This window comes from Passer montanus, unplaced genomic scaffold (assembly GCF_014805655.1).
Source record: "Passer montanus isolate IOZ18808 unplaced genomic scaffold, ASM1480565v1 scaffold8, whole genome shotgun sequence".
Taxonomy (NCBI): domain Eukaryota; kingdom Metazoa; phylum Chordata; class Aves; order Passeriformes; family Passeridae; genus Passer; species Passer montanus.
In genome coordinates this window covers 1004466-1028487 of record NW_024373256.1, presented here as the reverse complement: position 1 = coordinate 1028487, position 24022 = coordinate 1004466, and the positions used below count along the sequence as shown (strand labels likewise).

At 66.3% G+C, this 24022-nt stretch overlaps 1 protein-coding gene across 1 annotated transcript in view; it reads right to left on the bottom strand.

Moving 5' to 3' along the window:
- The window catches only part of CASKIN1 (CASK interacting protein 1), a 32328-nt gene that overhangs the window by 7544 nt on the left and 762 nt on the right, over positions 1–24022 (bottom strand). Inside the window, 11 exon segments of the mRNA XM_039732015.1 lie at positions 340–458; positions 683–790; positions 4377–4494; positions 4576–4670; positions 4771–4879; positions 5190–5298; positions 5370–5500; positions 6695–6790; positions 6875–7020; positions 7121–7218; positions 9695–9746. Of these exon segments, the coding sequence (XP_039587949.1) occupies positions 340–458; positions 683–790; positions 4377–4494; positions 4576–4670; positions 4771–4879; positions 5190–5298; positions 5370–5500; positions 6695–6790; positions 6875–7020; positions 7121–7218; positions 9695–9746 (1181 nt within the window).

Sequence of the window (24022 nt, the reverse complement as noted above, 5' to 3'; positions counted from 1 at the left end):
TGCATTGATGACAGCGTGCCATGTTGGTGGCAGCAGTGCACTGGTGACAGTGTGCCATGCCAGTGGCAGCAGCGTCGGCAGGGCAGGGCAGAGCTCAGTGCAGAGGTCCCTGCGAGTGGCAGCACAGCCATGGCACAGCAGCCCTGATGGACCTGTGGAATGTTTTGCAGGGGCAGCACTCAGGGGCCGGGTGGAGGGGACACGCTGGTGGCCACTGTTGGTGACAGCACAGCTGGTGACACACAGGGCAAGGATGAGAGTGCACAGCACCCGGTGAAGCACAGCTGAGGTCAGGGCAGGCAGGACTGCAGCCAGCAGCAGCTGGCACGGCCGCCTTACCTTGACGCCTTCGGAGCCGGCGTGCAGGGCGTGCGCCCCGCTGCCCGCGCTCTGCCCGCTCCCCGAGCTGCGCGCCGAGGCCACGCTGCCCGTGCTGCCCAGGCTGCTGCGGTCACCACCTGCGCAGAGGAGAGGCTGTCAGGGCCCCGAGCCCTCAGGGGACCCCGCGGCGCGGCCGTGCCTGCTGGAGCCAGGTGCTCAGTGCCCGCTGGAGCCAGGTGCTCTGTGCCTGCTGGAGCCAGGTGCCCCGTGCCCGCTGGAGCCAGGTGCCCCGTGCCCCAGCAGGTACCCCGTGCCCCAGCAGGTGCCCCGTGCCCCAGCAGGTGCCCCGTGCCCGCCGTACCTGCGAAGGGTTTCCGCAGCACCCAGATCTCCTCGGCGGGGGCTGGCGCGGCCGATCCGCCCTGCGACGGTGACAGGTGGGACGGGCTCATGTCGGCCCCGCGGGACCCTTGGTGGCAGAGCAGAGAGAGTGCCCGTCAGGCGTGTGGCTCTGCCCTCGGGCTGCACGGGTTGGCACGGGGAGGTGACCACGGCCCGGGACTGGCGCTGCTGCACGTGGGGACAGCCCCACAGGGGAGGCGTGGGGAAGGCTGTGGCCGTGCCCAGGGATGCCAGAGCCATCCTAGGGCCCTGTCCCCCGCCAAGCTGGCAGAGGTGACAGTGAGCAGCCCTGGGCCCATCGTGCAGAGTGTCCCCTCCTCACTGCCAGCCAGGAACAGGCCCATGATGGGGTGTTCCAGTGCCCTGGCTGAGCCTGGACAAGGGACAGGGACTGTGTCATCCCTTCACAGACAAGATGGGGACGTGACCCAGTGCAGGAGCAAAGGGAGCTGGGCAAACTCAAGCAGTGGGGAGCAGGGTTCCCACCCCACTGTCCCCTGTCCCAGGCAGTGCTGGCCATGTCCCTGCAGCTGCCTGCACCCATCTGTGGGGACACGGGGGCCATGCAGGGCCAGGCACCAGGTGCTGAAGCCCTGGTGACACACAGGGGACACAGCAGTGCATGAGAGGACCTGGACCTCCTCTGGGGCACAGCCTGAGGGTCACCCCAGGGCACAGCTTCTCACCAGCTCACTGTGCTGGCCACCTCTGCCAGGTCCCACTCGCACCAGGGACACCCAGGGGGGAAAACAGCATCCCATGAGACAGACAACAGCCCTACAAGGCCAGTGCTGCCATGGCCCCACCACGGCTCTGCCACTGTCCTGCCAGCCACAGGGCACTGCCACCCCGCCACCAGCCATGGGGCGTTACCACCTCACTGCCAGCCACGGGGCACTGCCACCCTGCCACCAGCTGAGGGACATTGTCACCCCACTGCCAACCAGGCCAGTTCTGTTCATGGAGCTGCTCACTCCAGCAGCACCATCCATAGCAGGTGACAGGTGGCACAAGGTGATAAATGCACTGAAGGAGCACAGCAGGGGACAAACAGCCTCACCAGGTCAGGCTGGAACATCCCCGAGCTGCACATGCCACGGTCACACCAGGAGGAGCCTGGGCTTGTGCAGCTCCATGTGACCCCAGCAGGAGAGAAAGCCCCACGGAAAAGAAGTGCTCCCTTGTCCCCAGTGCCAGCACGGCCAGCCAGCGCCCCCAACACGACCTCCTTAGCCGCTGCCACCAGGGCATGTGCCAAGCCCCTGGCCCCAGCCATCGAGGACTGCACCCCTGCAACCCCTGGGTGCTTCTGACGCAGGGCCCTGCAGCATCACCCCTGCCTGTGTCCTGGGGACGGTCCCCAGGGTTCAGCTGGCTCTGCCTGCGCTGAGCCAGCCCCGAGAGCATCCCCTGGGAGAGCCCCCAGAGCCGCAGCCCCTTCCAGCTCCCGTGCACAGCCACGGCTGCTCAGAGCCGGGCCCTGCAGGGAGGCTGTGCCACAGAGCATCCCGAGCCCGTGGCACAGAGCTGTGGCACTGCGCTGCCAGCCCTGCCCTGGCACAGGGCTCTGAGTGCTCTGGGGGTGCCCACGCACCCGGAGAGGAGCGCAGGGACCACGGGGACACCGGGGTGGGGAGGGTGGCTGTGCCCTGGCACACGGAGTGCCAGCGGCGCTGGAGGGCTGCGGGGGGAGCGATGGCACGCGTGTGCCACCCCAGTGCCCCCACTGCACACGCATGCAGGCGCATGCACAGCTGCATGCACACACAGCCCCCGGCGAGGGGGAGAGGCCGAGCAGAGAGAAAAGACTCGACACACGCTTTAAAGGAAAAGGAAGGAAAATCCATGGAGAGCACGAAGCGAGCGGTGAACTACCTTGTCCGTAACGCGGCTCGTCGGCACTGCTAGGGGAGAGCCTGTGATAGCCAAAGGAACTGAAAAGAGTCTGATGGGAATGTGGTGGTGGAGGTGGAGGTGGAGGCAGGGAATGGAACGGATGGGACGAGGCGTCACCGTTTAGCACAGCAGCCCCGTAAGCCGGGAGCGGGATCTTTTGGAAGTGTTGGGGGATTGTTACAGTCTCCCATGAACCTGATAATAAAACATAACAAGAGACAAAATGAAAAGAATCCAAATGATAGAGACACGCTCAGTGCCGCCAAAAAAGAAAAAAAAAAAGAGGAAAGAAAATAAATGAAAATTAAAGAAAGAGGGGGAAAGGCAGCAAATCAAAAAAGCGACCAAAGGGACGTGGAGAAGGCAGAACCGGGCCCAGCCGGTGCGGGGCGGAGCCGAGGGGCGGCAGCGGGAGCTCAGCACACGCACAGCCCGGAGCAGGGCACGGGCACGTCCCACGGGGCTGGCACAGACACTGGCACAGCCCCAGGGGTCAGACCTCGGGGTCCCACAGCCAGGCCGGGCTGGGGCTGCAGCACCCCCGTGTCCAGGGGTGAGCTGTGACACAGCGCCTGCACCCCAAACTGCTGCCTCACTGCAGCCAGTGGAGTGGCTACAGAACTCCCCAGCCTGGCTAGCACTGCTGAGGGCCAGCTGCAGCCCAGGCGCCACAGGGCACAGCCCAGGAGACATGGATGGCATCCCAGGATGGCATCTCTGGTACTGGCACACAGCCCAGGCCTGGAGGGTGGCTCTGCCCCCTGTCCAGCACCAGGTGCCTCCAGGGTGCTGTGGGCTGCCTGGCAGCCACTTGTGCTGCCACTCTCCTGAGACACTGCTCGAGTGCCACCATGCCCTGCCCATGTCCCCGTGGTGTGGCTGTCCCCAGGATCCTGTCCCAGGGCTGGGGTGAGGTGGTTGATGTGGGGCCTTTCAGTGCTGCCTGCAGAGGCACCAGCCCCACTGAGACTCTCCTGGCAGAGGGCACAGCCCAGGGACATCCCAAGGGGCTGCACAGGAGCCCAAAGGGATGACAATGGGAATGGGGACAGGAACAGGCAGAACAGGGCAGGGGAGCGGGGGCCAATCCTTGAGATGGCCCCTGGCTGGGAAGAGTCTCTGTGTGGCAGCATCAGTCCCCTGGCACTGGTGCCCAGCCCCTGCACAGACCCTGAGCACCAGCTCCTGCCACCCCACTGCTGTGCCCATCTCCCCAAACCACAGTGACACCCCTGGGTCTCCTCATGCACCTCAAACACCTCCCCCAGCCCAAGGGCAGCCAGGGCTGACCCTGGAGCACCCCAGGGCTGACCCTCGAGCACCCCGGGGCTGACCCTCGAGCACCCCAGGGCTGAACCTCGAGCACCCCAGGGCTGACCCTCGAGCACCCCAGGGCTGACCTTGAGCACCCCGGGGCTGACCCTCGAGCACCCCAGGGCTGACCCTGGAGCACCCCAGGGCTGACCCTGGAGCACCCCAGGGCTGCCAGCACCACCCCCAAGACACCGACCCCACAGACACAACGGGAACATGGTCCCTGCACACTCAGTGGGAGCACCGGCCCCACAGGCACGAGGAGGACGCTGACCCCACACACTTTTAGGCACCATCCCCATGCACACGGTGGGGACACCGACCCCACATGCACGAGGGGCATCACCCCCCTTTGTCTTCACTGCTGCAGCCCCCGACACCCCGCTCCCCACCAAAGCAAGACGGGGCTCCCCGGGGCTGGGGGCGTAGGGGGGGTTATTTGCCTGTTCGTTTGCTTATGGCCTCGACGAGGCTGGAGGGGAAGTAGCCCACGCGGTCGTTGCCGGTGCGGTTGTCGTGGATGCAGCCCTTCCAGCGCCCGTCGGCGTGCTGCTCCAGCACCTGCGGGACAGCCCGGGTCAGGGCCGGGCCGGGGGCCGCCTCTGCCACCGGGGAGTCCCCGGCCCCCCCGGCCACACTCACGGTGATGACGTCCCCGGCTTTCACGTTGAGGCTGGTCAGGTCGTAGTTGTTGCAGTAGTCCTTGACGGCCCGGACCTGCAGAGCTGCAGAGGCGTCTGCGGGGCAGAACGGGGGTGTCACCGGCTGTCACCCCGCGGGGGTTGGCACCCCCAGCCCGGTGTCCTTTGTGCCAGACTGTGCCCTCCAACCCCCTACCCCGCAGCATCTGCTTGATCTCCTTGCTGGCCTGGCTGGTGGTGAACTGGTTGACGATGTCCAGAGCCGTCTGGTTGTAGGTGTTCCTGACGTGGGCGTTGATCCCGCTCTGCAATGGCACCGAGAGGCATTGGGAGGAGGCTGCTCCCCATCCTGCCACCCCTGGCACTCCCTAGGCCACCAGCAGAGCAGCAGCTGGAGGGCACAGCTCTCAGACCTTCGTGTGTCCCCCCGTGTGACCCTCACCCCCCAGGACCCTCTGTGCCTTGCCGTATCCCTTCTAGGACCTCAGCTCTGCTCCCTGGGAGAGATGCACAAGCTGCTCTGAGCCCCCAGCTGTGGGGTCACCCCCTTCCCACAGCCCCCGGCTGGGTTGGGGGTGCCTGGGGCCACCGGGGGGTGCCGAGGGGGGCCCTTACATCCAGCAGCAGCCGCACCACGTCCGTCTTGCCGCAGAGCGCGGCCTCGTGCAGCGCCGTGCCCGCCTTGGTCTGCCGGTTGATGTCGATGCCAGCCTGCAGCAAGAGCCTGCGGGGGCACAGCGGGGTCAGCGGGGCACGGGGGGCACTGGTGGTGCCTCCCCTGCCCGCGGCACCCACCGGATGATGTCGATGTGGCCGTTCTTGGCGGCCAGGTGCAGGGGGCTGGTGCCGTTGGGGTCGGTGGTGTCCCCCGGCTTGGGCTCCAGCAGTGCCGCGCACATGTTGCTGTTCAGGAGCAGTTGGACCACCTGGCTCAGCAAACACAGACGGAGCAGGGCTGCAAGGGCGGCTCGGCCGCCCCCCGGGGCTGCAGCCCCCGGCCCCACCTCCCCCTGCCAGCAGCCAGAGCTCCCTGCAGTGGTGGCACTGCACACCCCAGTGCCAGCCATCCCTGTGCCCCTCCAGCTGCTCCAGCAGCCCCGGGACCTCACAGTGCCCCTGTCCCTGTCCCCGGGACCTCACACTGCCCCTGTCCCTGTCCCTGGGACCTCACAGTGCCCTGCCCCAGGACCTCACAGTGCCTCTGTCCCTGTCCCCGGGACCTAACAGTGCCCTGTCCCTGCCCCCAGGGACCTCACAGTGCCCCTGTCCCTGTCCCCGGGACCTCACACTGCCCCTGTCCCTGTCCCTGGGACCTCACAGTGCCCTGCCCCAGGACCTCACACTGCCTCTGTCCCTGTCCCCGGGACCTCACAGTGCCCTGCCCCAGGACCTCACAGCGCCTCTGTCCCTGTCCCCGGGACCTCACAGGGCCCCTGTCCCTGTCCCTGGGACCTCACAGTGCCCTGCCCCAGGACCTCACAGCGCCTCTGTCCCTGTCCCCGGGACCTCACAGGGCCCCTGTCCCTGTCCCTGGGACCTCACAGTGCCCTGCCCCAGGACCTCACAGCGCCTCTGTCCCTGTCCCCGGGACCTCACAGGGCCCCTGTCCCTGTCCCTGGGACCTCACAGTGCCCTGCCCCAGGACCTCACAGTGACCTGTCCCTGCCCTGGGACCTAACAGTGCCCCTGTCCCCCCCAGGGACCTCACAGTGCCCCTGAACTTGCCCCCAGGACCTAACAGTGCCCCTGTCCCCCCCAGGGACCTCACAGTGCCTCTGTCCCTGTCCCCAGGATCTAACAGTGCCCTGTCCCTGTCCCTGGGACCTCACAGTGCCCCTGTCCCTGTCTCCGGGACCTCACAGTGCCCCTGTCCCACCAGGGACCTAACAGTGCCCCTGTCCCTGCCCCAGGACCTCACAGTGACCTGTCCCTGCCCTGGGACCTAACAGTGCCCCTGTCCGTGCCCCAGGACCTAACAGTGCCCCTGTCCCTGCCCTGGGACCTCACAGTGCCCCTGTCCCACCAGGGACCTAACAGTGCCCCTGTCCCACCCAGGACCTCACAGTGTCCCTGTCCCCTCCCAGTCCTCCTCTGGGACACCCCACCCTGCAAGAACTTACCCCGACCCGGCCAAACTCGCATGCCAGGTCCAGGGGCGTCTTCCCCGAGTTGTCCATGATGCAGGGGTTGGACTGGTGCTGCAGGAGCATCTCCGACTGGGGACAAGCAAGACCCCGGCCCGGTGAGGGCGGGGGCAGAGGGCTGGCAGCACCCCCTGCCAGCCCCGAGCCTCTCCGTACCACGTCGTAGTGCCCGTGCTGCGCTGCCAGGTGCAGGGGGATCTGGCCCTCGTCCGACGGGATGTTCACAGAGGAACCTGCCTTCAGCACCATCTTCATGGGCTCCTTCTTGCCCTGCCAGGCCGCGTAGTGCAGGGGCCGCATGCCTGCAGGGCAAGAACCGTGAGCCTTCCGTGTGCCAATGCCGTGCGGGGGCACGGGGCAGGGGGGCACGGGACAGGGGGTCCCCAGGAGCCGGGGACTCGCCTTTGTTGTCCTTGATGTCCACGGCAGCCTGTGCCTCCAGCAGCAGCGAGATGAGCTCTGTGTTGCCGTTAAGCGCCGCATGGTGCAGAGCCGAGAACCTGGGGATGGGGCTGGTGTCAGGGCCCACTGGCCTGTGCCCTCCGCAGCCCTGCCAACCCTGCCCAGCACCATGGCCTCAAACCTGCACCTCTGCAGCACCCGGGGCACCTGCTCTGCCCTCCACATGCGTGTGTCCCTGGGAGAGCCACCCCCAGGTCCCTCCGTGGGTTTTGGGGTGAGAGCTGCTGCAGGGCTGGCAATGCTGAGACCCTGCCGGGCTGGGGGTGCCGGGCAGGGCAGGCACCGAGGCTGGGGGTGCCAGGGAGCCCCCTCCCCACTGACCCACTTCCCCAGCCTGGCCCCAGCAGCCCGATGAGCACAGATGGCAGCGCTGCCTTGCCCGGTGCCGGGCCTGCCTGTGGGCTGGGGAAAGCCCCCAGCCCCGCACCCGCTCTGCTCTCACAGCTCCCGGAGCCTGGGAAGCAGGCCAGGAGCTGACCTACTTGTGCTCCCGGCAGTGGCATCCTCCGTGCGACTGCGCTGGCACCCACCGTGCCACTGCTCCGGGCCCTGGGGGGGAACGGTGTCCCCAGCTCCAGGCCCTGGCCAGGCACAGCGTCCCCTGCTCTGGGCACAGTGTCCTCTGCTCCGGGCCCTGGTGGGGCACAGCGTCCCCAGCTCTGGGCACAGTGTCCTCTGCTCCGGGCCCTGGTGGGGCACAGCGTCCCCAGCTCCAGGCACGACGTCCCCTGCTCTGGGCCCTGGTGGGGAACGGCGTGCCCTGCTCTGGGTCCTGCCTGGGCACAGCGTCCCTTGCTCCGGGCCCTGGCTGGGCACAGTGTCCCCTGCTCGGGTACAGCATCCCCTGCTCCAGGCCCTGGATGGGCACAGCATCCCCATCCTCTCCCCAGGGCCACCCCACTGTCCCCGGAGCACGGGAAGGGCCGTGGAGCCCCCAGGACACGCTGCCCCCCTGGCAGCCCGGTGCCCGAGGGCCAGGTGTGGGTGCCAATCCCCCGGCCCTTTCCCCAGGCCCCTGCTGAGGGCACACGTGCCGAGGGGAGCAGGCTCCGGGCCCGGCCGTGCCCACGGAGCTGCCGGCCCCATTCCCGGCGGGGAGCGCCCATGTGAATGGGGCAGACAGCCCGCACAGCAGGCCGATCCCCAGCGTCTGCCCGCGAAATGTCAGCGTTTTCTGCGCAGCCCGGTGCCCGCGGGGCGGTGTGGGTGCCAATCCCCCGGCCCTTTCCCCAGGCCCCTGCTGAGGGCACACGTGCTGAGGGGAGCAGGCTCCGGGCCCGGCCGTGCCCACGGAGCTGCCGGCCCCATTCCCGGCGGGGAGCGCCGATGTGAGCAGACAGCCCGCACAGCAGGCCGATCCCCAGCGTCTGCCCGCGAAATGTCAGCGTTTTCTGCTCCAGCGCCCTGCTCAAATCCGCTCAAGATGGTGCAAATCGCAGCCTTGCCCCGGGGCTGCCTCGGGGGCTCCTCTGGGCACCTCATGGCCCAGCCGGCCACCTCGGCCATGAGCAGGGCACCGGGGCCAGCACGGGGACACCAGCACGGGGACACCAGCATGGTGCTCACACCCTGCACCCCCAGCCGGGAACAAACCAGCACTGCCGGGATGGGGAAACTGAGGCACGGGGCTGGCTGAGCTCACACAGCCAGGCTGCAGCCTGATCCCGGGGGATGCTTTCCAGGAGCAGGGCTGGAGGCTGCTCCCCTCGTGCTTCAGCACCCCTTGAACCTTCCAGCCAGGCCCTGCCACGATGCCCAGCCCTCCCGTGGCCTGCTGGCCCTGCGGAGCACGAGGTGGCCCCTGGGGTGATGCCCCCTTGCCCCCGGCACAGCCATGAGCTGGCAGGTACCACGGGGTGCCCACTGCCACCACCCTGGTGATGAGGATGAGGAGGCAGCCGGGCTGCTGTGGCTGTACACCCCCGGGCCATGGTATCCCTGCTGCTCTCCCTGGCATTTCCTTGGCACGGCAGAGCCATCCAAGGGAACCAGTGGCATCACGTCGTGCTGCTGCCCCGCTCCAGGGGGATCTCAGGCAGGGGGAGCCAGGGGCAGTGCTGCCCAGCCCCACAAGCAGCACTGCCACGGCAGCCCCCCTGCACGGGCCCCCCGCCTCCCTGCAGCCTCATTAGTGTAATTAGCAGGGGGGCTCTGTGGCCCCTTCTGCTGCTCCCTCCCTTGGATGAGGCTGTGGAGTGTCACCAGTGCCTGGCGGGGTCACGGCTCTCCCACCCTGCACCCCGCAGGGCTGAGCTCCCGAGGAGCCCCACAGCGCTGGGAAAAGTGTGAGATGGGGGGCACAGCCCTGCCTCTGCCCCCGCTGGTGCCCTGGCTGCTCCAGGCCAGCTCCGGCTCCGGGGGCAGGCAGGGCTCAGCCCCGTGGGCTAACGGGGGCCAGAGCTGGCAGCTGGAGAGCCTGGCACTGCCACACGGACACCAGGGACTCCCACAGCAGGTGCACCCCCTGCTCACAGCCCCCCACAGCACCCACACCCGGCTGCAGCACCCACTCACCCATCCGTGTCCTGGAAGTTGACATTGACTTTCTTGGCTGATCCGAGGAGCTCTGGAAGGGAGGGAAGGGGACAGGCTGTTAGAGGAGGTGGCTGTGCAGGGACACGGGCACGCCAGGGAGGTGGCGTGGTGGCAGCTCCAGGTTTCCCTGCCTGCCAGGGCTGGGGCTCCCTGCGGCTCCACAGGTGCTGCAGGCAGGAGGCTCAGGGTGGGGGTCCCTGCTGAAGGTGGCAGAGCCCGGGGGCTCCTCCTGGCACCAGGTTCTGCCCATTCTGCCCTGGTTTCCCTGGGGTTCCCCCCTGGCTGCTCCACCCGGCTGAGGCTCCAGAACAGCTCCGTGCAGCCCCTGCCAGGCAGAGCCCAGCACGTTCCCCTGTACCCCCACCCCCCTGGCACTGCCCTCCCCACGCTTCTGGGAAATTAAACCATGCCAGGGCAATCCAATTAGCAGCACGAGGAAGGATGGAGCCAGATTTACATAAGATTTACCCGAAAAATGCCACTCAGGCTTTCCAGTGAGCTGCTCTTCCCACAGCGGGAGCAGGAGGCAGAGGAGGGGGGAGCAGCACGGCAGAGCCCGGGTGGGGGGCTCACACAGCAGCCCCTGAGCCCAACACAGCGAGCACAGCTCCAGCACGGCCCCAAGCCCACCAGGGAGGACCCAAAGGCTGCATGGCCTGGCAGGAGAATGGGCAAAGGCACCCGAACCAGGGACAAGCTCTTGTTGGGAGAAGCCGGCTGGAAGGGGCTACCTCAGGCAGGGAAGGGGAGTGTGGGGCCACAGGGACATTCCCTGTGCACCTTGGCCATGGCCTTGCTCCCTCCCCCTCCACCACGTCCCCTTGTCAGTGTCCCTGTGTTTATTGAATTGTTGGACACAAGGGCAGTGCCACAGCCCGGAGCCTCCGCATGGACAAACGGGGCTCAGAGGGCACCAGCAGCAGGAGAGGCAGCTGAGCCAGCCCTGCCCAGGCCACGCAGCACAGATGGGCACAGGAGTGGCCAGGACAGAGGCTCTGGCACCCAGAGCTGGCTCCCTCCTGCACCCCAGGCTGTCCGAGCTGCAGGACATTTGTTAATGCTGACACAGCCTGCTGTGACAGGTGACAACTGCAGAGGACAGGTTCTATCAGCCACAGCCACCACCCTGCAGCCAGCAGGTCCCCAGACTCTCCTCCCAGATGAGGAGTTCATGTGGGATGAGAAGGAGCACTGCAGGGCGCCTGGAGAGGGATGGGGACACCATGGTGTCCCCAGGGTGTGGGGAGGGACAGGAATGCCACAGGAGCCCCCAGATCCCACCCCTGCCACAGCATCCCCTCGAGGAGCTGCACATTACTGGTGGGCAGAGCCCCTGTGACACCAGGGCTGACCCAGTCCCTGCCAGCCCCGTGCTGCCGCCAGCGTCCCCAACAAAGGTGCCATTGAGCTGTGGTGGAGAGGAGCCCAGCGCCGCTTCCGCTGCCCCGCGCCAAGAGCCAGCTCCCAGAGAAGGGGCTGAGCTGATCCCAGAGAACGGGCTGAGCTGCCCCCAGGAGAAAGGGCTGAGCTGCTCCCAGGAGCTGCCCCCAGGAGAAAGGGCTGAGCTGCTCCCAGGAGAAAGGGCTGAGCTGCTCCCAGGAGAAAGGGCTGAGCTGATCCCAGGAGAAGGGGCTCTGAGCTGCCCCCAGGAGAAAGGGCTGAGCTGCTCCCAGGAGAAAGGGCTGAGCTGCCCCCAGGAGAAGGGGCCAAGCTGCCCCCAGGAGAAAGGGCTGAGCTGATCCCAGGAGAAAGGGCCGAGCTGCTCCCAGAGAAGGGGCTGAGCTGCTCCCAGGAGCTGCTCCCAGGAGAAGGGGCCGAGCTGCCCCCAGGAGAAGGGGCTGAGCTGCCCCCAGGAGAAAGGGCTGAGCTGATCCCAGGAGAAAGGGCTGAGCTGCCCCCAGGAGAAAGGGCTGAGCTGCCCCCAGGAGAAAGGGCTGAGCTGCTCCCAGGAGAAAGGGCTGAGCTGATCCCAGGAGCTGCCCCCAGGAGAAAGGGCTGAGCTGCTCCCAGGAGAAAGGGCTGAGCTGATCCCAGGAGAAGGGGCTGAGCTGCTCCCAGGAGAAAGGGCTGAGCTGATCCCAGGAGAAAGGGCTGAGCTGCTCCCAGAGAAGGGGCCGAGCTGCCCCCAGGAGCTGCCCCCAGGAGAAGGGGCCGAGCTGCCCCCAGGGATGTAAAGGCCAGCGGACAAAAGGAGCCATGGGTGCAGGACTGGCACCATGCCCAGCACTGGCTCCAACTTCCAGCCCTGAGACGGGCCCCACTCCCGCTGATGGCTCCTTGCAGACGGACAGACGGACAGACGGACGGCTGTCAGCAGGTCTGCAGTGCCTGGCCTTTCCCACGGGTTGATGCCAGCAAGGGGCTGGGATGGGGCAATGCCTGGGTGTCAGGGTGGGTTGGTGACGCCATTGGCGATCCCCAGGCACGTGCCACCCTCGGCACCACCAACCCACCCTCGCCCCAGCGCACCGTAGCGGCAAATTTTCCCTCCCTGCACCTGCAGGAGAGGCTGTGGCTGCCAAAATCTGTTTAGCACTTCCACCAGTGCCCGTGCCAAGTGCTTAGTCAGTGACTTCCAGCCATGCAGTGGTTTGACTTTCCTTAAAGCTCTGGAAGTGGCCGTCAGCACGCCGAAGGCAGCTGGAGCACGGAGCCCAGCTGGGGTCTCACAAAAACCCCGGCTCCCAGAGCAGGAGACAAGGATGGGTGCCCCGGTCACCAGGTCCACAGTGAGATCTGCAGCCTGTCTGGGGGTAACAAGAGCCAGGAGAGCTCATTAATGGCTGGGAATTAATGACAAGGAACATTCTTCCACTAACAAGGGAGAGAGAAGGGAGCTGAGTGCTTCCAATTAAAAATACCGGCTACAAAAGGAGATGGGCACGGTGGGGAGGAGAGCAGAGCTCCTTCATGGCCACACTGCCAGTGAGCACCCCGTGTGTCCTTGTTGGGATCACTGGGGGGTGGCAGGGGCCACCGAGCACCTGCAGTCACCATCCTGCCCTCTCCATGCAGGAGCCATCAGGAAGGTGCTGCTGCAGGGGTGGCACACCTTTGCTCAGACAGCCTGAGCCCCACCGCCATCCTTGGGACACCCCAATGTCCCCTCTTTGCTCCCCGTGGGCTGCTCAGCTTGTGCCGTGTGGGATCACAGGGCTCCCCTGATGTCTCATGGCCCAGCTCTCCACCGTTCTCAGATCAGTCTGCACCCCACACACCCCCTGGGGCAGGAGCACGATGGCATCCCCAGGAAAGGGGGCACACACAGGGCCTGGCACCACGGGGTGCAGCCATCCCCCGTGGCTGCGGTGTGTGCCGGGAGCCGCAGCGCCTGCCATGGGCACCAGCCGTCACCAGAGCCCTGCCTGCTCCCGAAATGCCCTCACTCACACACGGCCGCTGCCCGGCTGAATCACGCTCGGGCTGAGCGCGGCGCTCGGCGGGCAGCGCGCTCCTCGCCGGCCCCGGTGCCCGGCCCTGCGGCGGGCAGCGCACGAGCCGCTGGCACGTGCAGGGCTGGGCATGGGGAACAGCTCTGCCCGCCCCAGGGTCCAGCCACGCGGCACCGTGGCGCCTGGCACTGTGCCTAGCAGCTGCTTTGGGTGCCCCAGAGCATGCCGTGAGGAGACACCTGTGCCAGCCTCAGCTCTGGGCACTGCGATGCACGGCCATGAGGAGACACCTGTGCCAGCCTCAGCTCTGGGCACTGCCATGCACAGCCATGAGGAGACCCCTGTGCCAGCCTCAGCTCTGGGTACTGCGATGCACGGCCATGAGGAGACACTTGTGCCAAGCACAGCTCTGGGCACTGCCGTGCACAGCCATGAGGAGACCCCTGTGCCAGCCTCAGCTCTGGGCACTACAATGCATGGCTACATGGGGACCCCTGTGCCCAAGCAGGAATCCCAGTGCATGCCACAGGGAGAGCACTGTGCCAGTCACTGCTCCAGGTATCCCAGAACACGCCTGTGCCCAGGTGACCAGTGTATGCCAAGGTGGGACCTCCGTGGCCAAGCACAGCTCTGGGCACCCCAGTGCATGCTGCAGTGAAACCCCTGTGCCTGGCTGCCCCATCCCCTCCCTGCACGTGTGTCCAAGGCCATGACTCGGCACGGTGGGACTGCTCGGGGGGCTGCTGTCCCCTCCCAGCACCCCTCACGTGCCCCTGCGCCAGCCCGTGTCTGCAGCCAGCGCGGTGCCAGCGGCGATCGATGCCCGGCCGGAGCGTGGGGGCTCCCGGCCAAGCCCCCGCTGACGAAGCACATCCTCACCCGGCTCCCCCGGCAGGCAGCAGGCGGCTGCTCCAAGCAGATGGCTCCAGCCCCCGCTAAATCAACATCTCCTTAATGAGGGGAAAGCACTGCTGCCCCCTCCCCAGCATGGCGGCAGCGGATCAGCCAGAGAGCCCCCAAACCCCCTCTCCATCCCTTCCCTCTCCCCTCTGCCGTGACCCCGCTCCCCTCCAGCCCCATCCCTGCTCCTTCCCCACTCCCAGCTCACGTGGGCAGCCGGACCCCCGCGTGTGCCCCCCACAAGCACAACAGGAGCCCACAAGCAGTGAATACCCACAGGGAAGACATTCAAGGCAAGCGCCTGTTCCAGAGACGGGGGGAGGATCCTGCAGCGGCGTCGCTGCGAGCTGCCGGATAAAGGAAGCATCCAAAATAGCTGCTCTTAATTATATCCCTGCTAACGAGCGCCACGCAAACAACGGGCACTGCACGAGGAGCCCTGGCACGGGGGTGTCTTATCCTCACTGCGAGGATGGGGTACCCATGTGCCATGGGGGGACCCCACTGGGGCAGCCACGCCGCCCTGCCTGGGTCTGGTGGTGGCTGTGACACCGGGGAGCTGCTCCTGACAGGGAAAAGCTTGTACTCCTGCAGCCAAGGTCGTGTCAGGCGCTGGGGCCGGCGATGCTCAGATGCTAATGAAGCCGTTATCATCTTCCCATCGATCTGGACTGTATAAATAATGCACCGGGAAGCTCGTTGAACAGGGAAAGGGATTGCCTGGGGCTAAGAGGTGGCTGGGATGGGATGGAGCCCTTGCAGAGCAGCACTGAGCACAGCTGGATAGTGCTGTCCACCACAGCTGGACAGACATCGCTCACCACAGCTGGATCACAGCTGGTGTCCATCACAGCTGGATGTCCACTGCCCATCACAGCTGGACCTACACCTCTCACCACAGCTGGTGTCCACCACAGCTGGATCACAACTGCCCATCACAGCTGGACCTACACCTCTCACCACAGCTGGGCCTCCCAGTGTCCACCACAGCTGGATAACCACTGCCCACCACAGCTGCACACCCACAGCTGTGTGCCCCGTTGCCCAGCACCATTCCCCAAATCCCAAGGCGCTTTTGGGGGATGCTGCCCACGTGCCCGGCACAGGTACAGGTGCCCGTCCCTGGCAGAGCCCTCTCCAGGGAGGGCTGAAATCCGCACTGGAGGCTGCCTGGGCTCTGGCAGCCTGAGTCACCGCGCAGCGCTGTCCCCTGGGGCTGCAGGAAGCCACTTAAATGCAGCTTTCAAGAGGCAGCAGGGACTCCACTGTGATGCTTTTATTTTTACAAAAAGGAAACTTTTCAGTCCCTTGGGATGGCGCGGGGCTGAGCCTGGGGGCTGCCGGGGCAGGCGGGGACAGGGGACAGGGACAGAGCCGACCCAGCGGGGCTGGAGCTGTGCGGGGGACCCGGCACCCCCAGCAGCTCCTGTGGAGATCCCCGCTCCCTCCCGGTATTCCCAAGCCACATCCTCACCCGACCTTTGCCGTGTGGTGCCATGGAGCCAGGCCAAGCCACGCTGCATCAGCGGCACCCCTTTGGGGCAGTGCCGGCCCCCCCAGCCCCCCGAGCACCGCACGGGGCTCTGCTGGGCAGGGGCTCCCTGACTCGGCCCAGGGCACCCAGGAACGCGGGGAGGCGGCAGCAGGGACGGGCAGCAGCTTGCACAGGGCAGGGATGTGCCGCCTGTGCCCCCCGGGTGGGACACGAAGGGCCTGCTCAGCCCCGTGGCAGCGGCACCGCTCGCCGTGCCCGCTGCCAGCCGCACGCCCACTGGCGTCTCCGCGGAAATGAATGTTGGTGTCGCTTACAGGGAGCCCTAATTGCCAGCCCGTGGCAAACAGGTAATTGTCGGTAATCAGCCCGGCTGGAAGGAGCCGCTGCTGGCACAGCGAGGCTGGCATGGCAGGGATGGCATGGCAGGGATGGCATGGCTGCTCAGGGCCGCTGTCACCTGTGTCTGCCCGGCCATCCACCGCATCACGGCTGGCACTGCACCTCTTGGGACACGGGAGCAGAGAGAGCTGGATACACAGCACTCACCTCCAGCCCGGGGCAGAGACCGTCCTGGCCCATCCCCATCCTCATCCTCATCCTCATCCTCATCCTCATCCTCATCCTCATCCTCATCCTCATCCTCATCCCCATCCTCATCCCCATCCCCATCCCCATCCTCATCCCCATCCTCATCCCCATCCTCATCCCCCCCAGCTCCTCCCCCTCCTCGGGCAGGGTCCCCGGCAGGACGGGCCCGGTCCCCGCCGGCTGCAGGGCGGCACCTGGGGCTTTGTGCATCTCCAAGCGTCATTAACGAGACACGGCGGTGATCGCTGCCCTCCCATGAACCCGGCACGCTGCAGCAGCGCTGGGAGCTCCTGGTGTGTTCTGTGTGCACACGTGTGCACATCTGTGTGCAGGCAGCCCAGATCAGCTCCTGGTGTGTTCTGTGTGCACACGTGTGCACATCTGTGTGCAGGCAGCCCAGATCAGCTCCTGGTGTGTTCTGTGTGCACACGTGTGCACATCTGTGTGCAGGCAGCCCAGATCCATCAGAGCTCCTGGCACTGCTGCAGTGCCAGCTCTGAGCCCCCAGCCATGCACAGATAAACAGGCCCCGGTTCTATTTGAATGTGGTGCCTTCAGAGCCACCGTTTGTCCTCATCCACGGCCGGTGCACCGTGCCCACCTTCTGCTTCAGGGCTGCATTCCTGGAGGGAATGGAGGGGCAGCACGGGCACAGGCATGGGCATCTCTGTGGCACAGCGTGCCAGTGACCACCGGGGTGGGTGGACAGCGGGGACAAGCAGCCAGGCCACACCGTGCATCAGCCAGGGGCACAGGGAGCCTCACACGGCTCCCGGCGGGCTGGCAGCGCTGCAGGGGAGGCGCAGGGATGGCAGGACCCGTCCCGGTGCCCCCAGTGTCCCCAGTGCCCCCAGTGTCCCCAATACCCCCAGTACCCCCAGTACCCCCAGCGTCCCCAGTACCCCCAGTGCCGCCAGTGTCTCAGTGTCCCCAGCACACCCAGTGTCCCCAGCGTCCCCAGTGCCCCCAGTGCACCCAGTACCCCCAGTACCCCCAGTGTCCCCAGCGTCCCCAGTGCCCCCAGTACCCACAGTGTCCCCAGCGTCCCCAGCATCCCCAGTGCCCCCAGTGCACCCAGTACCCCCAGTACCCCAGTACCCCCAGTACCCCCAGTGTCCCCAGCGTCCCCAGTGCCCCCAGTACCCACAGTGTCCCCAATGTCCCCAATGCCCCCAGTACCCCCAGTGTCCCCAGCGTCCCCAGTGCCCCCAGTACCCATAGTGTCCCCAATGTCCCCAGTGTCCCCAGTACCCCCATTGCCCCCAGTACCCCCAGTACCCCCAGTGCCCCCAGTGTCCCCGGCAGGGCGGGCACAGGCGGGGGCTGGCGGGGCCGGCAGGACGGAGCCGCAGGCAGAGCGCACAGCGGAGCGGGCTGCGCTGCTGCGGAGCTGCAGGGCTGGAGGAGCGCGCCTGCCGCAAACAGCCCAGCTGCAATGCAGGAGCCGCCGCTTTGTCTCTGCTCCAGCGGCTCCGCGGGCCGGGAACCCGCGGGGCCCCTCGAGGAGGCGGCGCGGGGCTCCGGCAGCCACATCTGGAAGGGATCAGCGGCTGCCGCCGCCAGCCCGCCGTGCCCAGCGCCCGGCCCCACGGCCCGCCGGGCAGGACCAGCGCCGGCCTGGGCAGCGGGGAGGCCGCGGGCACACGGGGCAGAGGCAGACGGGCACACGCGTTCACATGGATGCACAGGGGCATGCACAGGATGGACAGGGACTGAGGAATGCACAGGATGCACAGGGACTGGGGAATGCACAGGATGCACAGGGACTGGGGCATGCACAGGATGCACAGGGGCATGCACAGGGACTGGGGCATGCACAGGATGGATAGGAGCTGGGGCATGCACAGGATGCACGTGTGCCCAGCGATGGATGCACAGGGGCACACACAGGATGCACAGGGGCATGCACAGGATGCACGTGTGCCCAGCGATGGATGCACAGGGGCACACACAGGATGCACAGAGCCTGGGGCATGCACAGGATGCACGTGTGCCCAGCGATGGAAGCACAGGGATGTGGAGGGGCACCCAGCCACCCGAGCCCCGAGAAGCAGAGCTGTGGTGGCTGCTTGGGCACCATCCCCAGCTGACACAGACCATGGCAGGGCACAGTGCCAGGCTCCCCTCATCCAGTGGATGCACAGGGGCACACACAGGATGCACAGAGCCTGGGGCATGCACAGGATGCACGTGTGCCCAGCGATGGATGCACAGGCACAGGATGAAGAGGCACTGGGGCATGCACAGGATGCACGTGTGCCCAGCGATGGATGCACAGGGGCACGCACAGGATGCACAGGGGCTGGGGCATGCACAGGATGCACAGGGGCTGGGGAATGCACAGGATGCACAGGGGCTGGGGAATGCACAGGATGCATTCCTGTGTGTGCCCAGCGATGTGTGCCCAGCGATGGATGCACAGGGATGTGGAGGGGCACCCAGCCACCCGAGCCCCGAGAAGCAGAGCTGTGGTGGCTGCTTGGGCACCATCCCCAGCTGACACAGACCATGGCAGGGCACAGTGCCAGGCTCCCCTCATCCAGCTGTGCCCCAGGGCACCCCGGCCCCACTGCCACCCCCGGCTGCTTGGCACTCTCCAGGCGCCGGCGGTGACCTTGGTGGGGACACCCAAGGAGAGCGGGCAGAGCTGGCACTCCCGGCCGGGTGCTCTCCCACGCCCTCCCAGCAGGGGCTGCCCCACCGGCTGGCTGTGCCAGCGCCGGTGCCATCCATCACCGGAGCAGTCCCGGCAGCAGCGGGCTGTCAGGCCGAGGCCAGGCCAGCTCTGCATCCCAGCTTCCCATTTCTCAGGCTGATTGCTCCTGTCGCTGCAGAGCCCAGCATTAAACACCTCATTTTCTACTCCCGTATTGAGTTGGAAAATACTATTAACATTTCATTAGAGCTTGAAGATCCCTCTCAGCCCGGCAGGATGAGCCAGCCCGCGGGGGGCATCGCTGCTGTGCCAGGGGGGCTGCACTGGCCCTGTCCCCCCAGGAGGACAAGTCCCAGGTGCCCCAGGTGTGGGACGGGATGGTGAGCCAGGGCAGAGGTGACACCAGCGCTGCACACTGGCTCGGTGACCTGCTGGGCATGGCCCACCCTTGCAGCACGCTTGGCCAGGAACAGGACACAAAAGAGTGAGAGAGCAGCAGTGCCCATGCAGGCGCTCCTGAGTTTTGCTTCCCAATGCCTCTCCCTCACTGGAACTGAAGCCTGGCCCGGCAGGACCAGCACCAGTCATTAAAAATCAGAAAATTTATTCTCCAGCATTCTCCCAACAGTGCTGAGCACCATTCCCAGCACACACCAGCCAGCACCAGCACCAGGACAGACAGACATGTGGGAAACAACCTCAGGCATCACCCAAGAGCTGGGCCCTCGCCTCCAGCACTCACCCCACCAGCCCTGCCACAGCTCCCACCTGCCATGAGCCCAGGAATGTGTTCAGGGAGCACCCAGCACTGCTCGGGGACCCCCCGGGCCCTGGCACAGCAGCACGGAGCTGCCATCCCCAGCACTGCTGCTGCAGCCACCTGGGGAGGGGGAAGGGGCTGGGGGCACCTGGGCACTCTGAGATGGGCAGGGGACTGATCACAGCCATTCCCAGCAGCTGGGAAGGGGAAGGAAGGGTTAAACGGAGTGCAGAGAGGAGGAGAGGAGCCAGACGCCAGCCTGGCTACTGGAAACCACCATGGGCTGGCAGCGACTGGGACGGCTGTGGAGAGAATTCTGCTCAGGGCACCCGCAGCACTCAGAGCTGCCCAGTGCCAGCCCTGCCACCCTCGGGTGCAGCGCGGCCCTGCCACGTCCCCCCAGCACAGGGGCAGCAAGGTCCTCGTGCAGCACAGGGCCGTGGGAGAGCCCCGCACCAGGGGCTGCCAGAGGGCTGCTTGGTGTCCAGCCAGGTGGATTTGGGACTGCTGAGAGGAAATCCAGGCCAGCGAGGGAGCTGGGAACCGAGCCGCCGGTCCGCTGCTCCTCGATGGCAGTGCCAACTGTCCCGGGTCCCCAGAGCACCCCTGCCAGGCAGGGACCCTGCAGCCAGCCCGGGCACGGGGCTGTGCTGGGGGCAGGGGGCAGGGAGGGTGTGCACGCACAGCTCGGCCCAGCCAGAGACAAGAAATGTGAAATAATGAGAAGCCATCCCGGGCTGAGCAACCGTGCCCCTCTGGAAGGAAACTTGGCACAGAGCAGCCCGTGCCCGCCTGCCAAGCCCTGCTGGGAGCGAGGCTTCGCACGCGGGCTGGAAACCCCAGCAAGTTTATGAGGGACCCGCTGACACGTGGAGGAGCCGCTGGGCCCTGACAGGAACCGGCCTGGCAGCAGAGCCCCGAGCACAGCCCGTGCCTGGGGCACGCCTGGGATGCACCGGCATCTCCCCGTGCTGGCACCGCCTCCCAGCCCGTCCCCTTGGCATCCCGCCCCTCCATCCCTGCCAAGGGCAGGGGGAGGCGTGGGAGCAGTGCCTGGCCGTGCCACGGGGCATGCACGGGCCCAGCACCTCTTTGGCCAAGCTGCCACAGGATCTGGCCCCACAGCCCCTTCCCCAGTCCAGATGTCCTTCCCCCAGTCCCGATGTCCATCCCCCCAGTTCAGATGTCCATCCCCCAGTCCTGATGTCCATCCCCCCAGTCCAGATGTCCATCCCCCAGTCCAATTGTCCTGCCCAGCACCTCTGGATGGCTCCAGAGGCAGCAGCACCCAGGGGCTCCAGCACTCCAGGGAGCATCATCTGCTCATCTCTGCCTGGGTTTCTGTCTCAGCAGGGAGGTTGTGCCCAGAGTCCAGGGAGCAGCAGCAGGAGGTGGGTGGGTGGCTGCCTCCCAGGGAAGGCTCCTGCTCTCCCAGGGAAGGCTCCTGCTCTCCCAGAGGGCTGGGGGAACCGGGCAGCTCCGGCAGCTGCCGGCCACGTGTGCCCTGGGCACTGCACCACAATTGGATTTGCATCTGCCCTGCCTTTTACTGCATGGAAATTGAATTGTAAAATGTCAAAGACATTTCCTAACTGCGCCATATTAGCCCGGTTTTATTAAATACTGTTATCAGAGCAGATTATGAATGCAATCAACTGCAGGCAAGAAAACCCAGAATTAACTGGCCACTGTGCAGGAGGACACACCGGAGGGCAGGAGGCAGCCCATGTCCCCAGGCGCTCCGGCTCTGCTTCCCACTGTCCCCAAACCCTGGAGCACCGGTGAAGGAACGTCCCCACCCAGGCAGTGCAGCTCCACTCACATCCCAGGATGGCTCCCCAGGGACAGCAGCACCCTGGGGGTTCTTGCTGAGCTTTGAGGGCCCTTCCTAGGCAGGGCAGGACCTGCTCCCTGCACATGGCAGCAGGGCTGGGATTGATGGGACAAGCCCTGAGGTGCCAGAGCTGCTGCCGGTGGCACGCAGGGCAGGATGCAGAGCCCTGCACAGGTGGCACAGGTGGCAGTGCAGGAATGGGGACCTCCTGCCAGAGTAGGGACACACTGAGAGCTGCCCAGGCCTCGGCACCAGCACCCCGGGCAGTGGGGCCAGGCTGGGCTGGCTTACCCAGGGCTACCCTGACGTGGCAGGACACAGGGGATGCAGAGCTCTGTGCCCAGCCCTGATCCCAGGCAGGCAGTGTGACCCCAACACCCACAGCACACCAGGACACGAGTCCTGATGGCAACCTGGGGCACCAGGATGGCACTGAGGACCAGGCATGGGGAGGGCAGCACAGTCCCTCAGGACACAGCCCTGGATTCCCCCCACACGGCCAGCTCCTGCCATGCCGGGTGCTCGTCCTGGCACTGCAGGGCCACGTGCGGGGACATCTCCTTGGCCACACAAAGCTGCCATGTGTGGAAGTGCTTTACAGGGCCCCCCAGCCTGGCAGGAGGAGAAACTGGAGCAGAGGATGCAGCCCTTGGCTGGAGGTCCCACACTCAGCACCGGCAGCACCACACAGGAGCTGTGGATGAGCCCTGGCAGCACCGGCCCCACGGGAAGGAGCCAGCCCGCTCCAACCCTCCACAGCCACGGAACTGTGGATCCTCTGCATGGCACAGCATGGCACAGCTCATCTCCCACCGCCTGGAGCCCCAGGTGCCCAGCACAGGGATGGCACAGTGGGCACAGTGCTCCCGGAGACACCCCACGGTCCCATCCCATCCCACAGCGCTGGAGCCGAGGGGAAAACGCCAAGTCACCACATTTCTTCGAGGTAGCACCGAGAAGGAGGGGACAGGGAGGGAAACAGTTCGCTGCCAAATCCCTGCATCTGATTTGCGCAACTTTCAGACAACCTCATCAATTATGGATGCCCGGGAAGCAGGCGCGGTGCGCGCTGCGGCCGGCCCGGCCCGAACCCGCACTCGCACCAAACGGGGCCCCCTGTCGCCATGGCAACCCGCGCTAATTCACACAAGGATTTTTAAAATCTCGTCTATTAAACCCCACATGAATAGGATATTATCCAGATAACAGAGCTAAGTTACAAATGTTGCTGGTGCGCGGGGAGCGCCGCGGGCGCGCGTGGGACCGGAACTTGGAGGGGACGTGGGGACACCACGGCGTGGGGACAGCCCTGCTCGCTGCTCTCGCACTCCCTGCGCCACTCCAGCCCCAGCCATGGCCACAGGTACTTCAGCACCCCAGGCTGGGAGCATGGCACCCATGGCACATGTGGCACCCACTGCCACAGCGGAGAGCGGGGTCCAGTGGGGAAATGGCCCCAGACGAGCCTGGCACTGGCACTGGGGGGTCCAGCAGAGCTGGAGATGGGCAGCCCAGCATCAAATGGGGTAAGCACCCGCCCCAACAGCAGGCTCGGCCCCACTGGGTGTCCCTAACCTGTGACCCTGGCACAGAGAGCACTGCTGGCCATCCTGCCTGGTGTCCGGAGGGCTCAGCCCCGGCAGATGCAGCCCTGGGAAGGACAGGGATGCAGGAGAAGGTGGTGGCACTCAAGCACCTCTGGTTGTTGCCACAGCAACACCAGCTGTGTGCCCAGGCCAGCAGGGAGTGGAGAGGGCTGTGTGGGGACACTGCTGGGCACAGGCCAGGCGTTGTCCCCATGCCCACACTGCCCCAAGAGGCCACGGCAGCAGCAGGGTCTGGGGTGGGCTGGGATGAAGCAGGCTCTGAGCTGCAGGTTCTTCTTGCCCTGCACAGTCCCTCAGCAGTGACAGCAACGGTGGCACTGGGGGCATGGGCGACACCACGCCAGCCCTGCCTGGCACAAGGAAACACATGCTGGCCCCATGTGGCACTGTGGACACGGTGGATGCAACACCAGAGCTGGGACATGGGGAGTGCCATGCCAACCCTGCTTAGCACCAGGACATGGGGCACCACGCTTGGCCAGGAACAGCCCTGCATGACCAGGGACAGGGGACACCTCACCGTCCTGCACAGCTCCAGGGGTGCCCACATCTGGGGGGTGCCAGCCCTGCAGAGAGGGGCAGTGGGCACAGCCATGGAGGCACCATGTGTCCAGTGACCCAGAGGCACCCGAGAGCTCCCCGTGGTCCCTGCCCGTGCCCAGGGACGGTCCCCGGGCGCCCAGCTCGTCCCCGGCACCAGGCCTGAAACCTGCGGCTGCATCAGCACCATGAATTATTCAGTCCCGGGCGGAACGCCTCGACGGAGCAGTTCCATCCTACAGCGAGTAGATACTCATGGAGCTACACACACGTACGCCCGGAGACGCACACGCACAGCCACACGCACACCCCCGCAGCTCACACCTGGCCACGCACCCGCCGAGCCGGGCACGGCCAGCCGCGGGGACACACCGGGAGCCACCCGCGGAGCCGGGCACGGCCAGCCGCGGGGACACACCGGGAGCCACCCGCGGAGCCGGGCACGGCCAGCCGCGGGGACACACCGGGAGACACCCGCCGAGCGACATCCAAACACCCCCTCGGCGAGAAACACCAGCAGCCCAGCCAAACGCGC